Source organism: Chiloscyllium plagiosum, unplaced genomic scaffold (assembly GCF_037043375.1).
Source record: "Chiloscyllium plagiosum isolate Xiang-an unplaced genomic scaffold, Cpla_swu_hap1 HiC_scaffold_32, whole genome shotgun sequence".
NCBI classification, from domain to species: Eukaryota; Metazoa; Chordata; class Chondrichthyes; order Orectolobiformes; family Hemiscylliidae; genus Chiloscyllium; species Chiloscyllium plagiosum.
In genome coordinates, this window is record NW_028270170.1 from 32,469,298 (window position 1) to 32,493,431 (window position 24,134).

Here is a 24,134-nt window from a genome sequence, read left to right on the forward strand (position 1 = left end):
TTTCATCTAGATTGTTAATGTATATGAGTCCAAATAACCATTACTCTCTCAAAATATCTGAACTCCAGGTTGATTGACAGTTATAAATTCACAGAGATGTACAGCATGGAAACAGACCTGTTGGTCCAACTCGTGCATGCCGACTAGATATCCTAACCTAATCCAGTCCCATTTGCCAGCACTTGGCCCATATCCCTCTAAACCCTTGCTAAACATATACCCTTCTGAATGTTGTAATTGTACAAGCCTCCACCACCTCCTGTGGTAGCTCATTCCATACACACACCACCCTCTGCATGAAAATGTTGCCCCTTTGGTCCTTTTTAAATCTTTCCTTTCTCACCCTAAACCTATGCCCTCTAGTTCTGGACTCCTCCTCCCCAGGGAAAATACCTTGTCTATTTTTCCTATCCATGCTCCTCATGATTTTATAAATCCCTGTAAGGTCACCCGTCAGTATCCAATGCTTTAGGGGAACCCGCGTAGCTCAAATCCTCCATCCCTGGCAACATCCATATAAATCTTTTCTGAACTCTTTCAAGTTTCACAACAACCTTTCTATAGGAGGGAGACCAGAATTGCACACAATATTCCAAAAGTGGCCTAACCAATGTCCGCAGCATGACCCTTCAACTCGTAAACTCATTGCTCTGTCCAATCAAGGAAAGCATACCACACATAGCCTTCTTCACTATCCTATCAACCTGCAACTCCACTTTCAAGGAACTATGAACCTGTACTCTAAAGTGTCTTTGTTCAGCAACACTCCCTAAGACCTTATACCCTTAATGGTAAGTTTTTTCCAAAATGCAGCACCTCACATTTATCTAAATTAAACTCCATCTGCCATTCCTCAGCCCATCTGATCAAAATCCCATTGCACTCTTAGGTAACCTTCTTTGCTCTACACTGCACCTCCAACTTTGGTGTCATCTGCAAACTTACTAACATTACCTTCTATGTTCACATTCAAATCATTTCTCTCCATGACGAAAAGCAGTGGGCCCAGCACTGATCCTTGTGGCACAACACAGCTCACAGGCCTCCAGTCTGAAAAGTAACCCTCCACCTCCACCACCGCCGTCTATCTTCTACCTTCAAGCCAGTTCTGTATCCAAATGGCTCATTCGGGTGGTGGACATTTGGAATGCGTTGCCAGCAGAGGTGGGAAAGGCAGCCACGGTAGATTCATTTAAGATGCGTCTTGAGTAGGTGGGGAGCAGAGGGATACAGATGCTTAGGAATTGACCGACAGGTTTAGACAGTACATTTGGATCGGCTCAGGCTTGGAGGGCCTAAGGGCCTGTTCCTGGACTGTAAATTTTCTTTGTTCTTCTTCTTGGTTCTAATTCACCTTGTATTCCATGTGATCTAACCTTACTGACCAGTCTACCATGACAAACCTTGTCAAAGCCTTACTGAAGTCCATGTAGATCAAGTCCACTGCCCTGACCTCATCAATCCTCTTCATTACTTCTTCAAAAAACTCAAACAAGTTAGTGAGGCATGATTTCCCACGCACAAAGCCATGTCGACTAATCCTCGTCAATCCTTAACTATGCACGTACATGTAAATCCTGTCCCTCAGGATTCCTTCCAACAACTTGTCCACAACTGATGTCAGGCACACTGGTTTGTAGTTCACTGGATTTTCCCTACCACCTTTCTTAAATGGTGGCACCACGTTAGCCAACCTCCAGTCGTCCAGCACCTCGCCTGTGACTATCGATGCTAAGATATTTGTATCAAAGGGCCCAGCAATCACTTCCCTTGCTTCCCACAGAGTTCTAGTGCACACTCGATCAGGTCCTGGGGATTTATTCACCTTTTTGTACATTTTAAGACATCCAGCACCACCTCCTCTGTTATATGGACATTTTTCAACATCTATTTCCCCACATTCTATATCTTCCTGGTCCTTCTCCATAGTAAGCACTATACAAAATACTCATTTAGTATCACCCCCATTTCCTGCGGTTCCACACATAGGCTTGCCTTGCTAATCTTTGAGGGGCCCTATTCTCTCCCTAGTTACCCTTTTCTCCTTAATGTATTTATAAAATCCCTTTGGATTCTCCTTAACCCTATTTGCCAAAGCTGCCTCAGGTCCCCTTTTTGCCCTCCTGATTACCCTATTCCTACTGTCTTTATACCCAAGGATTCACTTGATCACTCCTATCTATATGTGACATATGCTTCCTTCTTTTATTTAACCAAAACTTCAATTTCTCTAGTATCTAACATTCTCTACACCTTCCAGCCTTGCCTTTCACCCTAACAGGAATATACTGTCTCTGGACTCTCGTTATCTCAGTTTTTGAAGGCTTCCCATTTTCCATCCATCCCTTTACCTGCAAAGATCTGCCCCCAATCAATTTTTGAAAGTTCTTGCCTGGAACTGCCAAAATTGGCCTTCCTCCAATTTAGAACTTCAACTTTTAGATCCCTTCTATCTTTTTCGATCTCTATTTTAAAACTAATAGAATTATGGTCGCTGGCCCCAAAGTGCTCCCCCACACCCCCTCAGTCACTTGACCTGCCTTATTTCCCAAAAGTAGGTCAAGTTTTACACCCACTTACATCCACTTACTGAATCAGAAAATTTTCTTGTATACACTTACCAATTTCCACTCCACCTAAACCCTTAACATTCTGGCAGTCCCAGTCTATATTTGTAAAGTTAAAATCCCCTACCATTACCACCCTATTATTCTTACAGATATCAGATCTCCTTACAAATTTGTTTCCCAATTTCCTGCTGACTACTGGGGGGGTCGATAGTACAATCCCAATAAGGTGATCATCCCTTTCTTATTTTTCAGTTCCACCGAAATAACTTCCCTGGACATATTCCCAGGAATATCCTCCCCAAGTACAGCCACAATATTATCCCTTATCAAAAATGCCATACCCCCTCCTCTCCTGCCCCCTCCCCTTCTATCCTTCCTATACCATTTGTATCTTGGAACATTAAGCTGCCAATCTTGTCCATCCCTGAGTCATTTCTCTGTAATTGCTATGATATCCGTGTCCCATGTTACTAACCATGCCCTGAATTCATTGTCTTCCCTGTTAAGCCTCTTTCATTGAAACAAATAGTTTAAATTATCAGTCCTACGTCGTTCTCTGTTTTGTTCTTGCATGCCCTGACTGTTTGACTTGAACCTTTTCCCAACTGTACCAGTCTCAGACTGATCCCTTTCTTCACCATCTCCCTGGGTCCCACCCTCCCCCACCATACTAGTTTAAATCCTCCCGAGCAACTCTAGCAAATCTCCCCGCCAGTATATTAGTCCCCTTCCACATCAGGTGTAATCTGTCCTTCTTATACAGGTCATTTCTAACATTGAAGAGATTCCAATGATCTAAAAGTGTGAATCCTTCTCCCCTGCACCTGCTCTTCAGCCATGCATTCATCTGCTCTATTGTCCTATTCCTACCCTCACTAGCTCGTGGGACCGGGAGTAATCCAGATATCACTACCCTCAAAGACCTCCTTTTTAAAATTCCTGCCTAATTTTCTGTATTCTCCCTTCAGAATCTCATCTTTTTTTCTTCCTGTGTTCTTATTTCCAATGTGTACAACAGCCTCCTGCTGGTCCCACTTTCCTTTGAGAAAATTCTGCACTCACTCTGGGGTGTCCTTGATCCTTGCGCCAGTGAGGCAACACACCATTCTGATTTCTCACTGTCAGCCTCAGAAGCCTCTGTCTGTGCCTCTGACTTGAGAGTCCCCTATCACAATCAATTGCATGGAATGTGACATACCCCCATTACATTAGAGCCAGTCTCGGTATCAGAAACCTGGTTGTTCATACTACATTCCTTAGAGTCTGACATCCCTACATTTTCTAAAACAGCATACTTTATTCTCTCCTCCTGTGATGACAAATACGAAATAATATTTAAAATAAGAAAATAACATACTTACAAAATTATTGCTATTACCTCTGGCAATTGGTAAGGGATTCAAATTACATTCTTTCCCTTAACATACTTGGTGTTCTCAATATAACCTGACTTCAAAATACTGATATTCATGTGAGTTTTCAAAATATTGTCTGTTTAGTTCAGAAGAAGTAAGACTGTGAAAGCACATTTGAGTGCAATGGTTCAAAGGGACTAACTTCTTGCTGTCAAGGTGATAATTTGTCTGCTCCAAAAATCTAATAATCAGTGTATGAAGGACAACTGACCCAGACTGTTGGTTTACTTGTAGATTTACTCTCTATCTATAGTACTCTCTATCTCTTCCTACCACATTGTGTTTATCATTGCTTAAATGAATATATTTCTCTTTTGTCTTGGCCCTCATCTTTGATTTACCACCATCTTCCCAAATTTGATTCCTTGCTCCCCTATTCAGTTTAAAATCCCCTCCACTTGCTAGTTATACAACTTGCAAGAATAATGACCCCAGGACAGTTCAAGCGGAGATCGTTCCAGTAGTATACATTCCATTTTCCTCTGCTCTAGTGCTGCTGATTGTTCTTTGCTACAGAGAATGGAGTCAATCCCTCTGACTAATCAGTTCCCATCTCCACTTTTGACTGCGCCATTTGAATGGCTTCCTGTAGAATCGTACCATGGTCTGTTTTCTCTTTTCACCCTGTAGTCGCCACTCTCATCCAACAAGCTGAAATAACCTCAAACCTGTTGGACGCAGGACTGAGGTTCCTGCCCGCTGAGTCCCCTGACCTGTCTAACTTACTGCTACACTCTCCTATCAGTGAACACAGACCAAACCAGAAAATCCTATCCTCCAAGTGTGACTGCCTTCTGGTACAAAGAATCCAGGAAAACTTCTCTCTCCCTGGTTGTGTTGCAGTGTTTGTAGTTCAGCCTTCAGCTCAACAGCTTAAACATCAACACTTACTGCAGACACAACTGCTTTGGACCAAACTAGCAACCTGAAACTGTCAAAAAACACCAACTATGACAGACCACGCATCCTGCCATCCTTAATGTGTTCTAATTAATCACTTAACTATTTTATTCAGTTATATATATTACTTATATTTTTATTTATTTCTTAACCTTACCATCAGTTGCTAAATTTTTGAACATTAGGAATCGAATAAATCATAAGCCACTTACCAGATACTCACTAACTAATCATCTGCTTCTCTAAACAATAAGAATCAATTCTTGGAGGCAAACAACCATCAGCAATTAGTCAGCAGTCATAATCCATATCTTCTATTCCTAACTGGTAGGTCTTACCCCTAGTTGGCCTGCTTGGTCAAAACATGCTGAATTGTTGGCTTTGTAGGCTGAATGCATTGTGCCTTTCAGACAACTGTGTACAGAGCATATTTTGAAGATGATGGTCACACTCCAGTGGCACCCCTTCCTGTTCATGGGGTGGTGCTTTAATTGCCAGAAGTGCATTAAATATCAACCTGGATTTTGCAACCTGGCAATTTTGACAAATTCTATTGCTCTGGCATTTTGACTGGTGATATTTATGGGTAACTACTGGCATCCACATTTGTTTTATGCAAGAACATGCAAGCATCTGGCTAATGTGTGCCATGCACTCTGCTACAATCTGAAGGATGATGAAGCAAAACTACTGAAAGCAACTATACTTTGATTGCTACTGGTAAAATAATGAGTTAACAGAAAAGGCCTTAGTTCTGTTGCATGAAGTCTGCTACATTTCAATAGGTTAATTCAAGTCTCCTCGAATATAATTCTCATGATGAGTTTCTGGCCACTGATTCCTGGTCTACCAAACTTACATGCAAACATACTCCAACGTAGTGCTCTGGAGCATCTGCTGCAAATCCAGCATGTTTACCTTACTGTTCCTCTTGTACACAATAGCAACAGGACTCTATTCGTGTTAAAAAGACCCTGATTTGCATGTTAACCCACCACTCTTTTCAGATGGCTATTCAGATTACCTAGTTTGAGCATGCCAGGAAAATTATGTCCATGCATAATTAACAGAAACAAAATATTAACAACTATCTTATGATTTTCAGAATGCTAGTGCCATCTGCCAGGCAGACATCATCAAAATGCACCCCTTTGTTTGAGCAGATTACAAAGAGGTATATACAGAAGTTTACTTTCTGTATTTATCTATGCTGCTTGACTTTGAAGCACTTTTTGGCAAAATGTCCCATTCCTAACATTGACATTCCTTACCTTAAAGGGAGAAAAACAATCAGGAGTTTAAAAAAATATGATTCATCTTTATTCCATTATGCATTCAATATAGTATACTTCTGTTCTCCGGGCTGGCTCAACTCTGAATTAATTAAGTTATGACTATTTTCTAACAATTTAGGAAAAACGTTACTAACTGCCAAACCACATCAATTTCCAAATATTAAAAAGTAATACAATAACTATATTGACAATCAATTGTGTACATAAATGGCACTACATTCTGTGACAACTATGGCCAATTACGATGATAAAATCTACTTCCATCTATCTGTAGCTATCTTTTTAAAAGAAACATAAAATTTAAATAGAAATTGTTAGAATTATATCGAAGCAGATTAACCAAAGGAATATGAAATATGGTCAATTAACCAATCTACCAGCTATAAATGAAACGTACTCTTGCTTGTTCACGCAGTTGATCAACAATCAAACGATCAACCCGGGAAGGGTTTGATGGTAGCCTCGGAATGGGTGTATTATTTGAACTGGTCACTCTCTTTCCTGGGTAGTTCCTGGCAAGAGCTGCTTCAGTCTTAAAAAGGGGAAAAGGGGAAAACGGTGATAACCAACATCAGATTTTAATATGACAAGATTAAACTTCAAAGAAAAAATCATTTTCAGGCGACAATACAGCAAAAGTGTTTACTGATGTGTCTACCCAGAAACCCATTACCCTGGTATCCACATATGATAACAGGCAAACTGAAAAATAAGCTCAGAAATAAATGAACTATATTAAGCCAAGCAAGCTTGTTTTTCATATATTATGTAAATTTTCTGTTTTATGATCTCCTGTTGGAAAATCAGGCTGTGCAGGAATTGAGCATAAGGGCAGGGACTCAATTTTCAATGTGCTCAGCCTATATTTTGGAGTAAGTCTGGGAAAATTAGATTCCTGGTAATTTCTGATAATAAAATAGAAGAAATAAAACAAAGAGAATAATTTTACTTAGACTGCAAATCTTACTTACACACACCAGAAACTTTAAACTAAAGTATTTTAAAAATGATTAGGTGGCATTAATTAAATCTAGTTATCAGAATAAACATAAATTAATTCAAATTATACTGCAATACACAAAGCAAATTTAAGATTATCCAATTATAGTGTATAATACTGTTGATGATAAAAGGATGAAACAGAGTACTTCAAGAAAAATATCAAATACTGCAAGATAAGCGCCCTACAATGACAATACATTAATATGTAACACTTAACAGTTGTTTTAAATACTGGAATTAAGGGAAATTGAAGTTTGGTATAATTTGAGGAGAAAAAAATGCAGATTCACATCACACATATGAAAATCCACCTCACTGTTGCTATGAGACAAACTCAAATGCAAAGGATATTTTAAAATAGTGCAGAAAGTTTGAATTTTTCAAAATAATATTTAAAATCTGTAAATGTTTATGTGTTTGAAGAATTTGTCCCCTTATCTGGCATGTACACACTTAGATAAATCAAAGTGAAATCTATACAATGAATTTCATCGTTCATGCAGTCATCCTATTGGAACTCCTTATTAGTGGGCTGCATCAAAGTCATCTGATTTTCCATCTACCTAAATGTATAGACAGAAATTCAAATGGACTTCCTGTTGGCACACAACCCTCCTTATTTGGTTTTACTTTACTTGTTAAATCTGGTAAACCAACATAATGAAGAACAACAGTAGCAAAATTCTATTCCATAAATAGAAAATTTCTATTGATATACATAAACTAAAGAGGATTGTTCATTTACAGGTCATTCTGCTATAATGCGCGTTTCGTCAATGCGAATGTGTTGTAGCATGACTGATAAATTGTGGGCATTGTTTGGAAAACATGAACTTTCTACCAAACGGTTATAGCGATTTTCTATAAGCAATCTTCCACAGTGCTTTTTCTATCGTGCTTTTCCATAGTGCAAGGTTGCAGAGGAATACAACTATCGTGTTATAGCAGAACAACGTAATTATTCTTTATTCCACAAAATATTAATCACAGCATTTTTGCAACACATTAAAGTGAAAGGAAAGCCAATAAATACTTATGTTTTCTATTTGTAATAGGGAAAAAAACCCATCATGAATTTCTCTGGCTTTTTATAACAAAATCAATATTATTGCAAGCAAGGAAACCTTCAAATTGGGTCTACTTCCCTGAGAAATATTCCAAGGCTAACTAGCCTAAGTAAGTAATATTGTTTGGCTAACATTACATTGGAAAAGGAGTAAGCCACTCACCCCACTGATTCTGGTCCATCATTCAATTTGATAAAAACAGAAACTTGGAGCAAAATTTGATCATTCGGCCCTTTGAACTTCCTTTATCATTCAATATGATCATGGTTGATCGTCTACCTCAATTTCATACAGCTGTTTTTGCCCCATATCCTGATGCTTTTAAAATCTAAATTCGGATTTGACTACTTCACTCTCCATTTTAATGAAGAATTCTATATTATGGTCACTCTTCTCCAAGGGAGTCTGCACTAGAGTGTTAATTAATCTTTTCTCATTGTACAGTACCCAGTCTAGTTGGTTCAACATTTTGGTTGAAAAAAGTAACACAATGGGATATTTTCTCCACGATGCCATTGTTAGTTTGGTTTGTCCAATCTCTCTGTAAATTAAAGTTACCCACGATTGCAGTTGTACCCTCATTGCATGCATCTCTGATGTATTGATTAATACCTTCCCTTAGATCTCCATGATTACTTCGAGGCCTATAGACAATCCCAAATAATGATTTCCATCCCTTTTCTTATTTTCATCCGTACAGATTCAGCATCATGATTCCTGAGCTAATATCCGCATCACTACTGCACTGATTCTTTTCTTTACTAACAATGCCAGTTTACCTCCTTTCCTTTTTTGTGTCCTTCCTGAATAATGAATACCCCTGAATGTTCAAATTCCAAGCTTGGCAACCCTGCAGCTATGACTTGTAGTCACAACTATATCATAACCGTTTATATATATTTGATCTGCTAATCATCTACTTTACTGCAAGTACTCCATGTATTAACACACAAAGCTTTTAGACTTGATTTTTTAAACCTTGTTATTTGTTTTAGCATTATTTTGCACCAGATTCAAGACTGTTTTGTAACACAATTAGATTTATTTGGCTTTAGTCTATAATCCTTAATATATTTAACTATTTTCATTTACATCTTTACATTTTCAGTTTTGAATTTTTTCAAACTTGTTTTCTTGAAGGAAAAATTTCAGGTATCTACTATCATTTCTGGGAAAACATGTGCTTCCTGACACCACCACCGAATGGTTGAACTTTAATGTTAAGCTTATATTCCTTTGTCTGGATGCTTTATCAAAGGAAATAGTTCATTTTATAGTTTTATCACCATCTCAATAAGATAATCTATAATATTTGTTACTTAAGGAAACAGTAATTTGGTATATGCAACCTTTCCTTCTTTAATTTAACCCTTTCAGTTGTGGTACTGTTCTGGTGAATCTCTGCATCCTCTCTAAGTGCTGCCCAGAACAGAAAGCAGTACTCCATATGCAGTCTGAGCAGATTTGTCAAATTGCAGTATTACTTCCACCCTTCTTTTTACCCGCTTTGAAATAAAGATCAACATTTCATTAACATTTTAATTTTTTATATCCTTGCCTACTAATTTAGGCATGAATTTTCATAGATGGAAGAGATCTCTGAGTTAGTCATAATGGTGTCAGAGCTCCGATTTTAGAAGCCCCACTAGTGAACCCAATGGCTATCATTTTCACCAGGGAGATATCTATGATACATGGAAAAATCTGCACACATAAAACTATAGCTGCCCTCAAACAGATGCAAATTTGTTAGTGGAATTTAGAAAATAGGAGTAATGAGCTTCAGACATTTGTCCAAAAGGTCTAAAGTTGCCTCAGTCAGTTAAAGATGTATGGCACCCTTTGGGAGAGATAAGGGACTTCTTTTGAATAGGCTCAGGGACACATTGGATATGTGCCATTTGCATTTGTTAAATGTAGATATAAAATGTGAAAGAAGTGGATTAACTAATTGAAATTTCCAATGCTACCGAAGTGTTTAAATCCCCAATCTCTTCAAATTAAAAGGAAAACAACTGACTATGAATTCTTGCAATTTTACTAGGCTGACTGTTGGCACAATCCTGAGGGTTATCATTATAGGACAAATGCTACATGACCCATTCCACAATCTATTATTATCGCAGTGAGGAAGGAGGCAAAACCTGTAAATTCAGTGTGAATGACAAGTGGGTATTATGGATGCAAATTCTCAGTCCCTTAGTAGCATTATCTTCTTTCCAACTATATGGGCCTCTGAGTTCTATGCACAGCACGGATCGAAGTCAATGCTGAGATAGTCATGCTGACACCAAACCTTGGAGCGGCTTAGAGGGAACATTTACCATTGCCTCTGACCAATGTAGCCAATCAGTTGAGAAAATATGGCAAAATTAAAAGAAAAAGATTCTTGATTGAGAAAAATTGTTTGATTCTGCAACAAGATTTTGAATGGCAAGATGAGAATGAGCTATGAGACGCTTGTTTGCCATTAGTACCTAATCTCCCCTCAAATGATATGCATTTTCATATTTTCCCACTTTTTCTTACTATTTTCTATTTAACCTAAAGATTCATACTAGTGTACAAAAGGAAAACATATAATAAAGTGGTTAGATTAGAGATTCTTCAAGTGTGAAGAGCAGAAATTCTACAGTAATGTAATTTATAATAAATAAATTCAGATAGAGACAGCAAGTTGGATAATGTGTTGCAGGTGCAGGATGTGGAAGCTGCTGGATACCAAGGTGTTCCACAACAAACACATCTGCAGTAAATGTTCGCAGTTCCAGTAACTACATGTTCAACATGAGGAGCTGGAGTCTGGTCTGCAGATGTTGCATTGCATCAGACAGGGGAAAGTTACTTTGGCACTTTGCTCCATGAGTGGGATACAAACTTTGTTTGTGATCAAATGACAAGGATGTGATTATAGTTGAGGTGGACATAGGAACTCAGGTTGCAGCCCTTGAGGAGCCCCTTTCTCTGCAATTGTCCAACTGTCACAAGATTCTTGCAAATTGTATAGATGAGAGTTGGGACTGCGTGGTCAATGAGCAAACTAACCAAAGGACTATGGTACAGAAACCAATCAGTGGAGAAAGGAAATAGAAACATTGTTGTGGAAGGGGACAATAGTTCTGAAGAAGTCATACCGGATTTGCACTATTAACTGTGTTCTTCTCTCTTTACAGATGCTGCCAGACCTACTAAGTTTCTCTAGCATTGTCTGTGTTTCAGATTTACAGCATCTGCAGTATTTTGCTTTCATTTCGATGTGATTAGGGAGATAGACACTCTTTTCTGCAGCTTTGAGTGAGTCATGAGAGCTGTATTCCCTTCCCAATGCTAGAATCAAGGATATCTTTTCAGGGTGAGAGAGGAATTAGGACTGGGAGAGAAGAATCGAGTTCTCGTCATCTGTATTGGTATTAACAACATTGATATGACTGGAAAGTGATTCTACTGTAAGATTTTGAAGTTAGAAACCAAACTAAACTGGCTTAGACTAATAAGGTCAAAGAGTTCAATGCATGTCTTAAAGACAGTGTGAGTGGAGCAGGTTTCAGTTCAAGGAGCACTGGTACTAGTATTGGGTAGAAGGGAGTTGTTTCAATAGGATAGGCTTCCTTTGAACCTTGCTGAGACCAGTGTCCTGGTAAATTGAATAATTAGGGCTATGGAGAGAGTTTTAGAGAGGCAGAAAGGGGAAGACTTTGGTGAGATGAATATCTAGGCATACATGATGGCAGTGCAGGACATCAATTTGATAATAATACCTAAAGTGAGACAAAAGGGAGAAAGTATCAAGCATAAAACAAAAGCAAATTGACACCTTACAAGCATGATTACTAAGATACATATAGTGCTCTCTGCAACAAGGCTGATGATTCTGTTACAGACTGTCTAACTGAGGCCAAGTATGAATACAATGAGGACCATTCTTCAACCAGGACCATCGTGGAATAGATGGTGGCCCTCATGAAGATGATGTTCTGATGCTTGTTCATTGCAAGTGTAGTCCAGACAGCATGTGCCACATAATCCTAACATGCTTTACACTGAACAAGTGGAACAGGCAACGAGGGGATGTTATGGATACTGAATAGCTGAAGGACCATCACCCTTTCTGCAAGATGGAGAACTGCAAAGTTAGCCAGGCATGATTTAATTGACACCCAGATCCTACAGTTGTGAGCTGAATGCAGTGATTATCCATCAACTTAAAATCTATTGTTGATTGAAAGGTAAGCAGTCCCAATCTGTTCTCAGATGCATATGCAGTCTCTTATTTTGCTCTGCATTTGCTGTTGTTAAATAGAAGTAAACTTTTTAAAAACTTTTTGAAGGCTTTCCGATATGTAATGAAGCAGTTGCTTAGAGTTTGGAGATGAAATGACAGCATGGTTGAGTAACCTGTGTAGGTTGGTCTTACAACTTCTGTTAGAATTAGTATCAATTTTTTAAAAAAATAATTCATTCGTGGGATAAGGGCATTGCTGGTTAGGCCAGCATTTATTGCTTATCCCTAATTGCCTATAGGGCAGTTAAGATTCAACTACATTGCTAGGGGGCTGGAGTCACATGAAGGCCAGACCAGGTAAACATGACAGTTTCCTTCCCTAAAGAACATCAGCGAAATGGATGTTTTTTTCCTTCTTTGATGGATTCATGGTCGTTAGACTCTTAATTTAAGATTTCAAATTCTACTATGTGCTGTAGCAGGACTTTTTCAGATTTTTGTCTCTCTCTCCCCAGAACATTTCCTGGATGTCTGGATTAACAGTCCAGCAATAATAGTGAGGCAATTTCATTCCCAGATCCGACAGGTAATGATGTAAAATAGCAATACATTTGCAAATGTAAACTTGTGCTTGCAATAAAGAGTCAGTAAATGCCACTTGTGCAACATAAACATTTCCTTTTTGTTCCCGTCCCAGTCCATGTACTGCGAAAGTCAGCTCCTGGCTTTCAGTGCTTGACATGGTGCATAGCTGGGCTTTCAAACTGGCACCAGGGATCCCAAGTCTTGACAGTGGCTGAGCACACAATAGCACAAGCAGCATGCAACACGGATCTAGTCCATAGTGGGGTGAGCTGCAGAGAATAGCATGAAAACACTTGAACTCACAAAGAGAGAAACACTTCATGACATGCCCCAAAATTGACACACAGCTGATTTCTGGTTAAATTCAGTCCAAAGACTTTGATGTGGGGCTATGAAGCATATGGTTATTTTCAGAAGGGATTAATTACTTAAAAGGAATTTAAATATATTGAATAGATTTTTATCAATGAGTGTTTATTTTTAATTAGCAAAGTTATCAAAAAACACTTTGAACTTCATTTTATTTAATCTCAGTGTGGCTTCTGAGATCTGATCAAGGTAGATTACACTAAATGGTAAATAGTGGATTATTCGGTGAAAGGGCAAAGGGTAATCCTAATTTGGCACAATTTGACACAGGGCTACAAAGAGTCATAGGATGGATATAGCAGCATTGACTGGCATGGGAGTAATGAGAATAGGTGGGAGGTAGGTAAAGGGACACAGGTTAGCATGTAGAGTATGAGGAAATGTGGGAGTCAATAGAGGGGCATGCGGGACCTTGAGGGGATACAAGGAGTGTTTAACACAGAAAAGGGTGGTTTCTCAACTCAATCTTTTTAAAGCTGGGATAAGGGTGGATCTTGCACGCAGCCCACTTCTGTACCCAGAATTCCCTGTAGTTGCACCTGAATTATTTTCAACAATAGCAAACCCAACTCCTCTTAGCACCTTCTCCTCCAGAACTAAAATTGAAATAATCTTCTGGTGGCTCAAGTTATCAATGCCAGGAAGTTCCTGAACTGGGAGCAAAAATTCAGCTCTTAGTAAAATTTTGTACGGAGACCCTGAAATATCTCTGTTCCTCAAGTTTCCATCTTATTATAATTTAGAAAATATTCCTTCCTTTGGTCCAACCTGAATGATCTTACACTTCCAGAAGCTAAAACCTATTAATGGCTCTTTGCAACTTGATATGCCCCAATCCACTCATATGTCAGCAAATATAATGCTGTTGGCCAATTTGGACAGACTCTCCGTTTGAGTTATTAATAAATACAATGAAAACTTCGAGACCAATAGAGACTCCTAAGGAACTCTAAAGATACTGCCAAGGGGAATACATAACTGAGTAAACTGGGATTATATTCATTGGAATTTAGAAGAATGAAAGGGGATCCTATGGAAATATATAAAATTATTAAGGGAATAGATAAGATAGAAGTAGACAGGATGTTTCCACTGGCAGGTGAAACTAGGACAAGAGGACTAGCCTCAAAATTAGGGACAGCGGATTTAGGACTGAATTGAGAAGGAACTTCTTCACTGAGGGTTGTGAATCTATGGAATTCCCGGCCGAGTGGCGTAGCTGTGGCTTTCTCAGTAAAAGCTTTCAAAGCTAAGATAGAAATTTTGTGAGCAGTAAAGGAATTAAGTGTTAAGGTGAGAGGTCGTGTAAGTGGTTCTGAAGCCAGGAACAAATCATCCAATATCTTATTTAATGGCCGAGCAGGCTCAAAGGGCCAGGTGGCCTTCTCCTACTCCAGTTCTTATGTTATTATCTTGTTTTCTGTTTCCTAATTAATTCCTAACATGTCCAAAGTTTGTCTCTAGCCCATTCCATTTAAATTTGTAACAGCATCTCATGAGAAATGTTTAGTTAAAAATCACACAACATCACGTTATAGTCCAACAAGTTTATTTGGAAGCACTAGCTTTCGAAGCGCAGCTCCTTCATTAGGTAGTTTATCAACAGCGCTCCAATAGCTAGTGCTTCCATATAAGCTAGTGTTGTGTGTTTTTAACTTTGTCCACCCCAGTCCAACACCGGCTCTTCCACATCATGAGAAATATTGACAGGGCAGATGATAGGAGAGTACTTCTTCCTGTAATTCCTGCAATTAGAAAATGTTTTAAAAATAAGGGATCTCCCATTTAGGCTTTTCCTCTCTGTGAATTCCTTTCCATTGAGAACTGTGGACATTAGATCAAATATATTGAAGTTTGAGTTAGATTTTGATTGACAAGGGAGTCATAGTCATAGACATGTACAGCATGGAAACAGACCCTTCGGTGCAACCTGTCCATGCCGACCAGATATCCCAACAATCTAGTCCCACCTGCCAGCACCTGGCACATATCCCTCCAAACCCCTCCTATTCATATACCCATCCAAATGCCTCTTAAATGTTGCAATTGTACCAGCCTCCACCACATCCTCTGGCAGCTCATTCCATACACGTATCACCCTCTGCGTGAAAAAGTTGCCCCTTAGGTCTCTTTTATATCTTTCCCCTCTCACCCTAAACCTATGCCCTCTCGTTCTGGACTCCCCAACCCCAGGGAAAAGACTTTGTCTATTTATCGTATTCATGCCCCTCATAATTTTGTAAACCTCTATAAGTCAAGTCTTACAAGGACAAGCAGAAAGACTGACTTTACGCTACAATCAAATCAGCCATGATCTTACAGAATGGAGAGGCAGGATTGAGGGCCAAATAACCTATTTCTGGTCACAGTTTCTTTTATTAATTCAGACAGTGCTTGTTGCATATCCTTAAATACCTTTCAGACAAGTTAAGTGGGTATGCTTCTGGAGTCACAGGCTAGTTCTGAATAAACAGAATTTCTTTGCTAAGACACATTAGTCCTTTTGACTATCTTTCAATTCTGGATTGTATTAGCCTGGACCTGTAAATTACCTGTCCAGTGGCATTACCATGAAGCTATCAACTAGTATGCAAGTATAGTAGGTAATAAGAAAGGCAAATGGAGTTACCACACACCTATAGCACTCCTTCAGCCTGATTCTAGCCCCATCCTACTTGAATAATTCCTGAAACAACTCGACTTGCTCGATATCTGGCAGGAGACAGGCATTCCTGATGCCTTCACCATCTTTAAAAGAGTCATTGTGTGTGTGGACAAATGTTGGCAATTTGGTATTGCCCCTCACCAGTAATGAAATGGCACAGTAGCCTCAAAGCCACACTGCTCACAGCACATAGCCAGCATGGCTGACACTCAACTCGTGAATACACCATTTTCTCAATTAAGTCACTGTTAACCACCAGTCCAGTTTATTTGCCCTATGTTTACATCCTATCTAAATACCCTCAGTCACTGCTACTCTGTATCCAGTGCCCACTGTTGATCTGCATTGTCATGTTCCTCTACGGGACAATCGCAAAAACATTAAAAAAAAACAAAGAACTGCAATGCTGGAAATCAGAAACAAAAATCGAAACTGGTGGAAGAACTCAGCAGATCTGGCAGCACCTGTCGAGAGAAGGCAGAGTTAACGTTTCAGATCCAGTGATCCTTCAGAACTGCAGGCAAGCAATGGCACAATTCCAAAGATGATCTTTCATTTACAGCAAGCAAAAGTAAATAGAAACAAAATTAATACAAGCTGCTATTCTTCCACACATAATAAACCAAATGTGTCCACAATAATCTGCTTAGCTCTGTCATGCACAAGAGGAGATTCATCTTCTTGGACATAATGAGAACTGCAGATGCTGGGAGAGTCAGTGTTGAACTGGAAAAAGCACAGCAGGTCAGGCAGCATCAGAGGAGAAGGGGACTCGACGTTTCACATCAGAACCTTTCATCAGGAGTGAGGAAGGGGAAGGGGGCTGCAAAATAAATAGAGGGGGTGGGGCTGGGATGGTGATAGGTGGATGCGTGTAGGACGCAGTTGTGATTGGTCAGTGGGAAGGATGGAACAGAGGTGGGAAGGAAAATGGACAGGTAGGGTCAGGTGAAGGGAGCAGGGTGGAGAGGGAGGGCTGGACATGGGTTGAGGTGGGGGGTGGGGAGATTTCGAAGCTGGTGAATTCTAATGTTAAGGCCATATGGTTTTAAGTTCCTGATGCGGAAGATTAGGCGTTCTTCCTCCAGTTTGCATGTAACCTTGCGTTGATGGTGGAGGAGGACCAGGATGGACATGTTGTTGGGTGAGTTAAAATGGCTGGCAACTGGAAGTGGAGTTGCTTGGAGCATACGGGCCATAAATGTTCCCTGAACCAGTTCCCAAGTTTGCGCTTGGTCTCTCCAATGCAGAGGAGACCACATTGGGAACAACAGATGCAATAAATCAGTTTAGAGGAAATGCACGTGAATCTCTGCCGGACTTGGAATGATTCTTTGGGGCCTTGGATGAGATGTGAGGGCATATTTTGCACCTGTTGCGGCCGCAGGGGAAGGTACCAAGAATGGAGGAGGGATCAGTCGGGAGTGTGGTCCTAACGAGGGAGTCATGGAGGAACAGTCCCTGCAAAAAAAGAGATTCGGTTGAGGAGAGAACTATCATTTTGGTGGGGGTGGGGTCAGACTGCAGGTGGTGGAAGTGGTAGAGGATGATGCACTGAACTTGGAGATTAGTGGGGTAGAATGTAAGGGCTGGGGGACTCTATCACTGTTGTGGTTTGAGAGGGTGGGTTACGTTTGAGGACAGAGGTGCAGGAAATGAGGATATGCAATTTGAGGGCATTGTTGATCACAAGGGAGAGGTGATTGTGGGCCTTGAGAAAGGAGGGCATTTGGAATGTGCTGGAGTGGAATTGCTCATCCTAGGAGCAGACATGGTGGAGCAGAAGAATTGGGAGTATGGAATCACATATTTGTGGGAGGGATGGGAAGAGTTGTAATCAAGGTAGGAGTTGTAATCAATGGGAGTCAGTGGGTTTGTAAAAGATGTCGGTGCTGAGTTAGTTGCTAGAGATGGAGACAGAGACATTCAGGAAGGGGAGGAAGGTGTCAGAAATGGTCCAGGTGAATTTGTGGTCAGGGTAGAAGGTATGGGTGAAGTGGATGAACTGTTTGAGCTTCTCGTGGGAGTATGAGGCAGTGCTGATAGAGTCATCAACGTAGTGAAGGAAAAGATGGGGTATGGTGCCAGTGTAGCTGCAGAGAAAGGACTGTTCCATGCACCCTACAAAAAGGCAGGCATAGCTTGGACCCGTGCAGGTATCCATGGCTAGCTACCCCTCTGGTTTGTAGGAAGTGGGAAGATTGGAAGGAAAAGATGTTAAGGGTGAGAACCAGTTTTGCCAGTTGGATGAGAGTGTCAGTGAAGGGGGAGCAGGTTGGGTCTGCAACAGAGGAAAAACGAAGGGCCTCAAGGTCCTCGTCATGGAGTATATAGAGTATAAGAACTAGGAGCAGGAGGAGGCTGTCTGGCCCTTCGAGCCTGCTCCGCCACTCAATAAGATCATGGCTAGTCTTTTCGTGGACTCAGCTCCACTTACCCGCATTTTCACCATATCCCTTAATTCATTTTATTTTTCAAAAAAGTATCTACCTTAGCTTTAAAAGCGATTACTAAAGTAGCGTCAACTATTTCCCTGGGCAAGGACTTTCATAGATTAACAACCCTCTGGGTGAAGAAGTTCCTTCTTAGTTGAGTTCTAAACCTGCTTTTCTAATCTTGAGGCCAAGTTCTCTTGTCCTAGTTTCACCTGCCAGTGGAAACATCCTATCTATTTCTATTTTATCAATTGCCTTCATAATTATATATGTTTCCATCCTCTCCTCATAAGCCAACACCCTCAAGTCTGGAATCAACCTAGTGAACCTCTTCTGCATCCCCTCCAGTGCCAGTAGATCCTTTCTTAAGTAAGGAGACTAAATCTGCACACAGTACTGAGGATGTCACCTAGACAGGAGACGAAACGTCTACAACACAAATTCCCAGCTCGGCGAACAGAACCAAAGACTGTTATGCCTAAGACTGTATCGTTAACTCAAGGTAAAATTAATGCAATTATATGACCTGTTTTGAAGTCTGCCTGACAGCTGAGGTGTCTTAACTGTTAGAGATTGCAAACAGCTTGTAGGGTTCTGGTGGTCTAGTGGTATTGTCCAAAGCTCTGAGCCAAGAGGCCTGGATTCAAGCCCCACCTGTCATAACATAACAGGTTGTCTAAAGATATTAGCTCAGCTCAAATTGTTTTACTGGAAACATGGCCACAATCACCAGACAGTGTGCACTGATAATGGGATTGTGGGAGTTTTGAAAGTTCAAGCAAAGTACTGAAAATATCAGGTGGTAAACACGCAGTTTGAAATTCTCTCGGATTGCTCATCAACATTTCCACCACAGGGTCCATGGTTTACATTTCTAGGAAGTGGACTTTGACAGGATAAGGGGATCAAAACTTATGGGAACAAGTTAGGAGTACGGGTTTGAGAAAAATATCAACCATGATCAAATGATGGAGCAGCCTCAATGGGCTGAATGGCCTAATTCTGCTCATAGATGTAATTGTCTTCTAAATATTTCAAGATATTCCTGAAAAATCACAGACTGGTAATCTTCCAGGATCCAAAAGAGAAAGAGCGGTCAGAGGCTGCAAGTCTATGTTGCTCATCAAGCAGATAGTTGGGAGTTCGTGCTTGGTTTGAAAAGAATAAATTCATAAGGAACTGAAACAAACCTGGAAGACTCACCACTTGTGCAAGAATGAGAACTGACCCCAGAAAACCTCTCATTGGTCTAACACTAAAAGATGCCAGACTGGGCAAAGAAAGGAACGGAATTAAAACTTTGCGAGCTAATAAACGAAAATTTGAATAACCATTTAAGGGGCAATGTAAACTTGAGAAGTGGGATTTTTCCAGCTGTGCTAAACATGGAAAGAAAAGGAGACCTGTTATCCAGCACCCATTGCAGTAAATAACTGCTCCTTTTTCTGTATTAGGAATATCAAACACTGAATCTTAGATATACAAGGTGTTCTGTCTTTATACAGAGAGAGTACAAACATCATCATGCAAGTATTTATGCTTCATGTTAGCCTCTCTCATCTTTCCTCATCAGGATCAATCATGACCTTCTCTTCCTCCTCACGTTTCACTTTGTTCTTTAAATGCAGAGACATTATTTATTTCAAATAATCTCTGTAATAGTGAGCTTCACACTCTCACCACTCTTACAAAAAAAAAGGCTGTGTTTTGTCACCTATTACAGACTTTTACTTGCCTGTCCATTTAATGCTGGAGGACTCGATACATCAAAGGCGGTCAGTCATTCATAATTTGCCAGAGTCTGAAATTTCAAGAGGCAGTCTATGCTGTTAAAGGTTATGTGAAACTGTCAATACTCTTTGTGTTTCACAGGTGTCTGTTTTTAGGGGATATCAAAACAGCTCTCACTGTAATTCATTGTCAACATCTGATGGAGTGCCAGACCAGGTAACTACATGTTGAACTAAGTGAGAAATGTACTTTGAATCCCTGGATCATATGTGGAACATGTCAGTTCTGGAATCATTCCTATGGCTTACAGGAAGGTTATTTGTTTCCAATATTTAAATGGCAGAAGAAATCAAACCTCAAAGATTATATGCGTGCTACTTCAATGTGACTCAGAGGAAAGGCGATGCAAAACTAATATTAGGGATGAGGGGGAGTGATTAGACAATCCCAGCTGGAATTTAGGAAGCACAGGCTGTTGGATTATCTGACTAAAGAATTTTGAAGAAATGATTATGTTAGTGGTTGATAGTTTATTTTAATAAAAGCCAAATACTGCGGATTCTGGAAGTATGAAATAAAAACAAAGTGCTGGGGCATCTCAGGAGGTCTGGCAGCAGTTATGAAGACAGAGAAAGACAGTTAACGTTTTGAGTCTAATTTGACTTTTTCAGACTGAAGAGTCATATTGGATTCAAAACATTAAGGTGTTTCACTCTCCACAGATGTTTTGTTCTTACATTAGCCTAGCTAGTATTGTTAATTTTCCAGAGTCAGAAGTGCCACACCAAAAGCTACCTGGGGACGTGTAGGGGTTGCATGACATGAAGAGTGTGGGTGCTCAAAAGGAGGAATTTATAAGGCCCTAATACAGTGCGTTTGGGTCAAATGGGATGTTAAATTGTTTAGAATCCCTACTTCCAGGATTAAGGGCAGCAATAGGGAACAGTGATCAATTAAATCACAGGAGGAGCATAAAGAGTACATGCTGTGGATTTTTCAGACATAATCAAATCTGTCATCTGAGTTTCCCAGCAGCTAAATAGAGACAATACTGTTTATATCAGTGACAAAGTTAAAAATCACACAGCACTAGGTTACAGTCCAACAGGTTTATTTGGAAGCACTAGCTTTTGGAGCGCTGCTCCTTCATCAGTTAAGTACAATAGGACAACCACCTGATAAAGGAGTAGTGCTCTGAAAGCTAGTTCTTCCAAATAAACTTGTTGGACTATAACCTGGTGTTGTGTGATGTTTAACTTTGTCTACCCCAGTCTAACACTGGCTCCTCCACATCCTGGCTACATCAGTGATGTCCTACTTCCCTTGACCACTCCTTCAGCATCTTCCTGATCACTCTTGCCTCTTTGCTCCCTGGTTATGACTTAATAATTTGGATGGCCAAAGCCAGGTCGTGAAGACAAAAGCTATTAGCAAGATCTTGAGATAAATCCAGTCTTCTGCATTTCTGAAATCTAAACCTGCAACTCTTCCCCCCAATAGCCTGCTAATAAAGCTCCCCTTTACTGGATGACACAAACCTCATGTTTGTTACATGGTCAGATGAAATCTGTGCCTCCAGCCTGTGTTATATGAGTTCTCAGAATTCTTGAGCAATTATCGATCACTTGCAAGATGACATGTTTCATTATTTTAAACCAAGATAATTTGGGATGGTCCTTTTAATTGACTTCTCTGAACAAGTCAAACAGGGAGGATGTGTTTCCAAGTTGACAAAAATTCGAGATTTATTATAAGTAAAGCCAAACAAATGTATGACAAAACCATTACCTTCCTTCTGTCAAAAAAGAATCAAGAATGCTAAAAATTTTAAATGAAACTAAGTAAACTTTCAACAAACCTATTTACCTTTTTTCTTTCTTTTTCCAAAGCCCTCCATTGTTCATAGCACTCTTCCAATCGAATGTGAAGTTCATTTGCTGGGCCGCTTCGATTTTTCATAGGTCTTGGAAATCCAAATGGTGGTATAAATCCATAAAGGGATGCATCACCATAAAACATATCATTGAAAAGGGGATACAAGTGACTGAATTCCTCATAAGGAAATAATTCACTGGGATCCATTAATGAAACAACAGGGTGACCAAACTGAAGGTTAGTTCCCGAAGCAACGCTACGTGTACCAAGTTGTGACACATTATGGTTCCGTCTAAAATCACCCATCATGTAGGGACTTGAAAAAGAAGCTGATGAACGAGTCATATAATTTGCTACACTGTTGCTGTCTCCAGCTCCTTGTTGGGAATTGTGATTATTATAATAGTAAGACTGAGCACCTAGCAAATCTCTGTACATGCTCTGGGAGAATTCATCATCCTTTTTTTTCACATCTTCATTTAGATCATAATGGCAGTTTTGCTGTTTAGTTTGGTAAGTAGGATATTTGTTTGCAACATATTGCTGAGTTGATGAACTCCCATGGAATCCATTTACTTGCTTTCCATTTTGACAATTCTTCTCAATGGGTGATTCAAAGTACATATCTCCAGTAGCTTTGTTCTGCCCTTCAACATGCGTACCTGACTGAACCCGTTCCACATTATATGCAAATTCACTACCAGAAATCTTAGAATGGTTATCCTGACTATAAATTCCTGTGGGCCTCTGGAAGTAAGCACTACTATTTTGAGAAAAAGGCAAGGAAGACTGATGAGAAGATGGACCGAAAGAATGGGATGATGTTTTAGAGGCAGGTGACACTTGATTATTGAGGTCTGATGAGTTGTCTGCTTTCACAAAGGAAGTTGTGGTTGCAGTATCAGAACCAGAAGGAGTTAATTTTGTCCAGGATTGTCTGTTTTGGTAAGTCTCTCCAGAATACACAGATACAGGTAAAGTATTTAATGGCTGAACATAATCAGATTGCTGTGAGAAATGATCATAACTAGAATGTTGTTGCTTTTCAAAGGCCTTCTCAAAGTCACTTCTAATTGGGCAAAATGTATGTGGATTTCTTCCACATTCAGATGTGCATTTTTGCCCCAAATCACTAGTTAATCCCATTTCCTTTGAAAGCTGTTTTTCACTCAAACCAGAGGATGATTTTACACAGTATTTTAAAGTATGCTGGTCAATGTTTAATTCATCAAACCCCTTTTGTGCTTGTTTCCCTTTTGGCACTCTACTGCAGGTTTCCATTTCTATCACTGGTAATTCTGATATACAATCAGAAGAGGTCTTTCCATCTGCTATATTAAAATTCACAAATTTGTTTTGTCTGAATTTACTGCCATGTAGTTGCTCCATGTATCTATTACCAGTATTACTGTTGTAACAGTTTCTGGAATTATGCAAGAAAGGAAACAGTTCTGTGGATGTCTGACTGGATGGAGTACCAACTTCTTTAAAATCTCCCCCATCCCTGCCATACATGTGTATATCTGTTCCTGGTTCTCTACCTGATACTGATAACCCTACCTGAAGTTTAGAACAATTCTTCACATAAGGAAACTCCTGAAAATTCATCTTGTTTGTATCCGTGGACTGAAAAGGACTGCAATCAGTAGCTTCTTTCTTTGAAGGAAATATCCATTGCTCTGTAAGATCCAAGTCATCAAATCCTAAAAAATCTTCCATATTTATTTTCTGCTGGGAGGTTGAATGACTATCCTGCTGGTACTGTTGTTTGTCAGAGGTTGCTATGGATTCTTTTGTATTAAAAACGGATTGTGAATATGGTGTATCCACGGGCTTCTTCGACTCAGATGAGTGATCTAGATGTTCTGTATATCTACAGGTTGTGGAAGACCATATTGATCTTAGTAAATTAGAAGAAGTATTTCTGAAACAAAAGATATGTTGCAAGGAAAAGATTAGGTAACAGTTAAAATAGTCTTAAAGGATAATATGCATTGCAAAAT

General features: G+C 39.7%; 1 protein-coding gene across 1 annotated transcript in view; it reads right to left on the reverse strand.

Annotated features, from left to right (window-relative positions):
• Nucleotides 1-23,883, reverse strand: part of meioc (meiosis specific with coiled-coil domain) — a 43,644-nt gene extending 19,761 nt beyond the window's left edge. Inside the window, exons 1-2 of the mRNA XM_087977890.1 lie at nucleotides 22,123-23,883; nucleotides 6,578-6,712 (exon numbers count right to left, since the gene is read on the reverse strand). Of these exons, the coding sequence (XP_087834016.1) occupies nucleotides 6,578-6,712; nucleotides 22,123-23,850 (1,863 nt within the window). The 5' untranslated portion in view covers nucleotides 23,851-23,883. The remainder of the gene's footprint in view (nucleotides 1-6,577; nucleotides 6,713-22,122) is intronic.
• Between the last annotated feature and the right edge of the window lie 251 nt (nucleotides 23,884-24,134).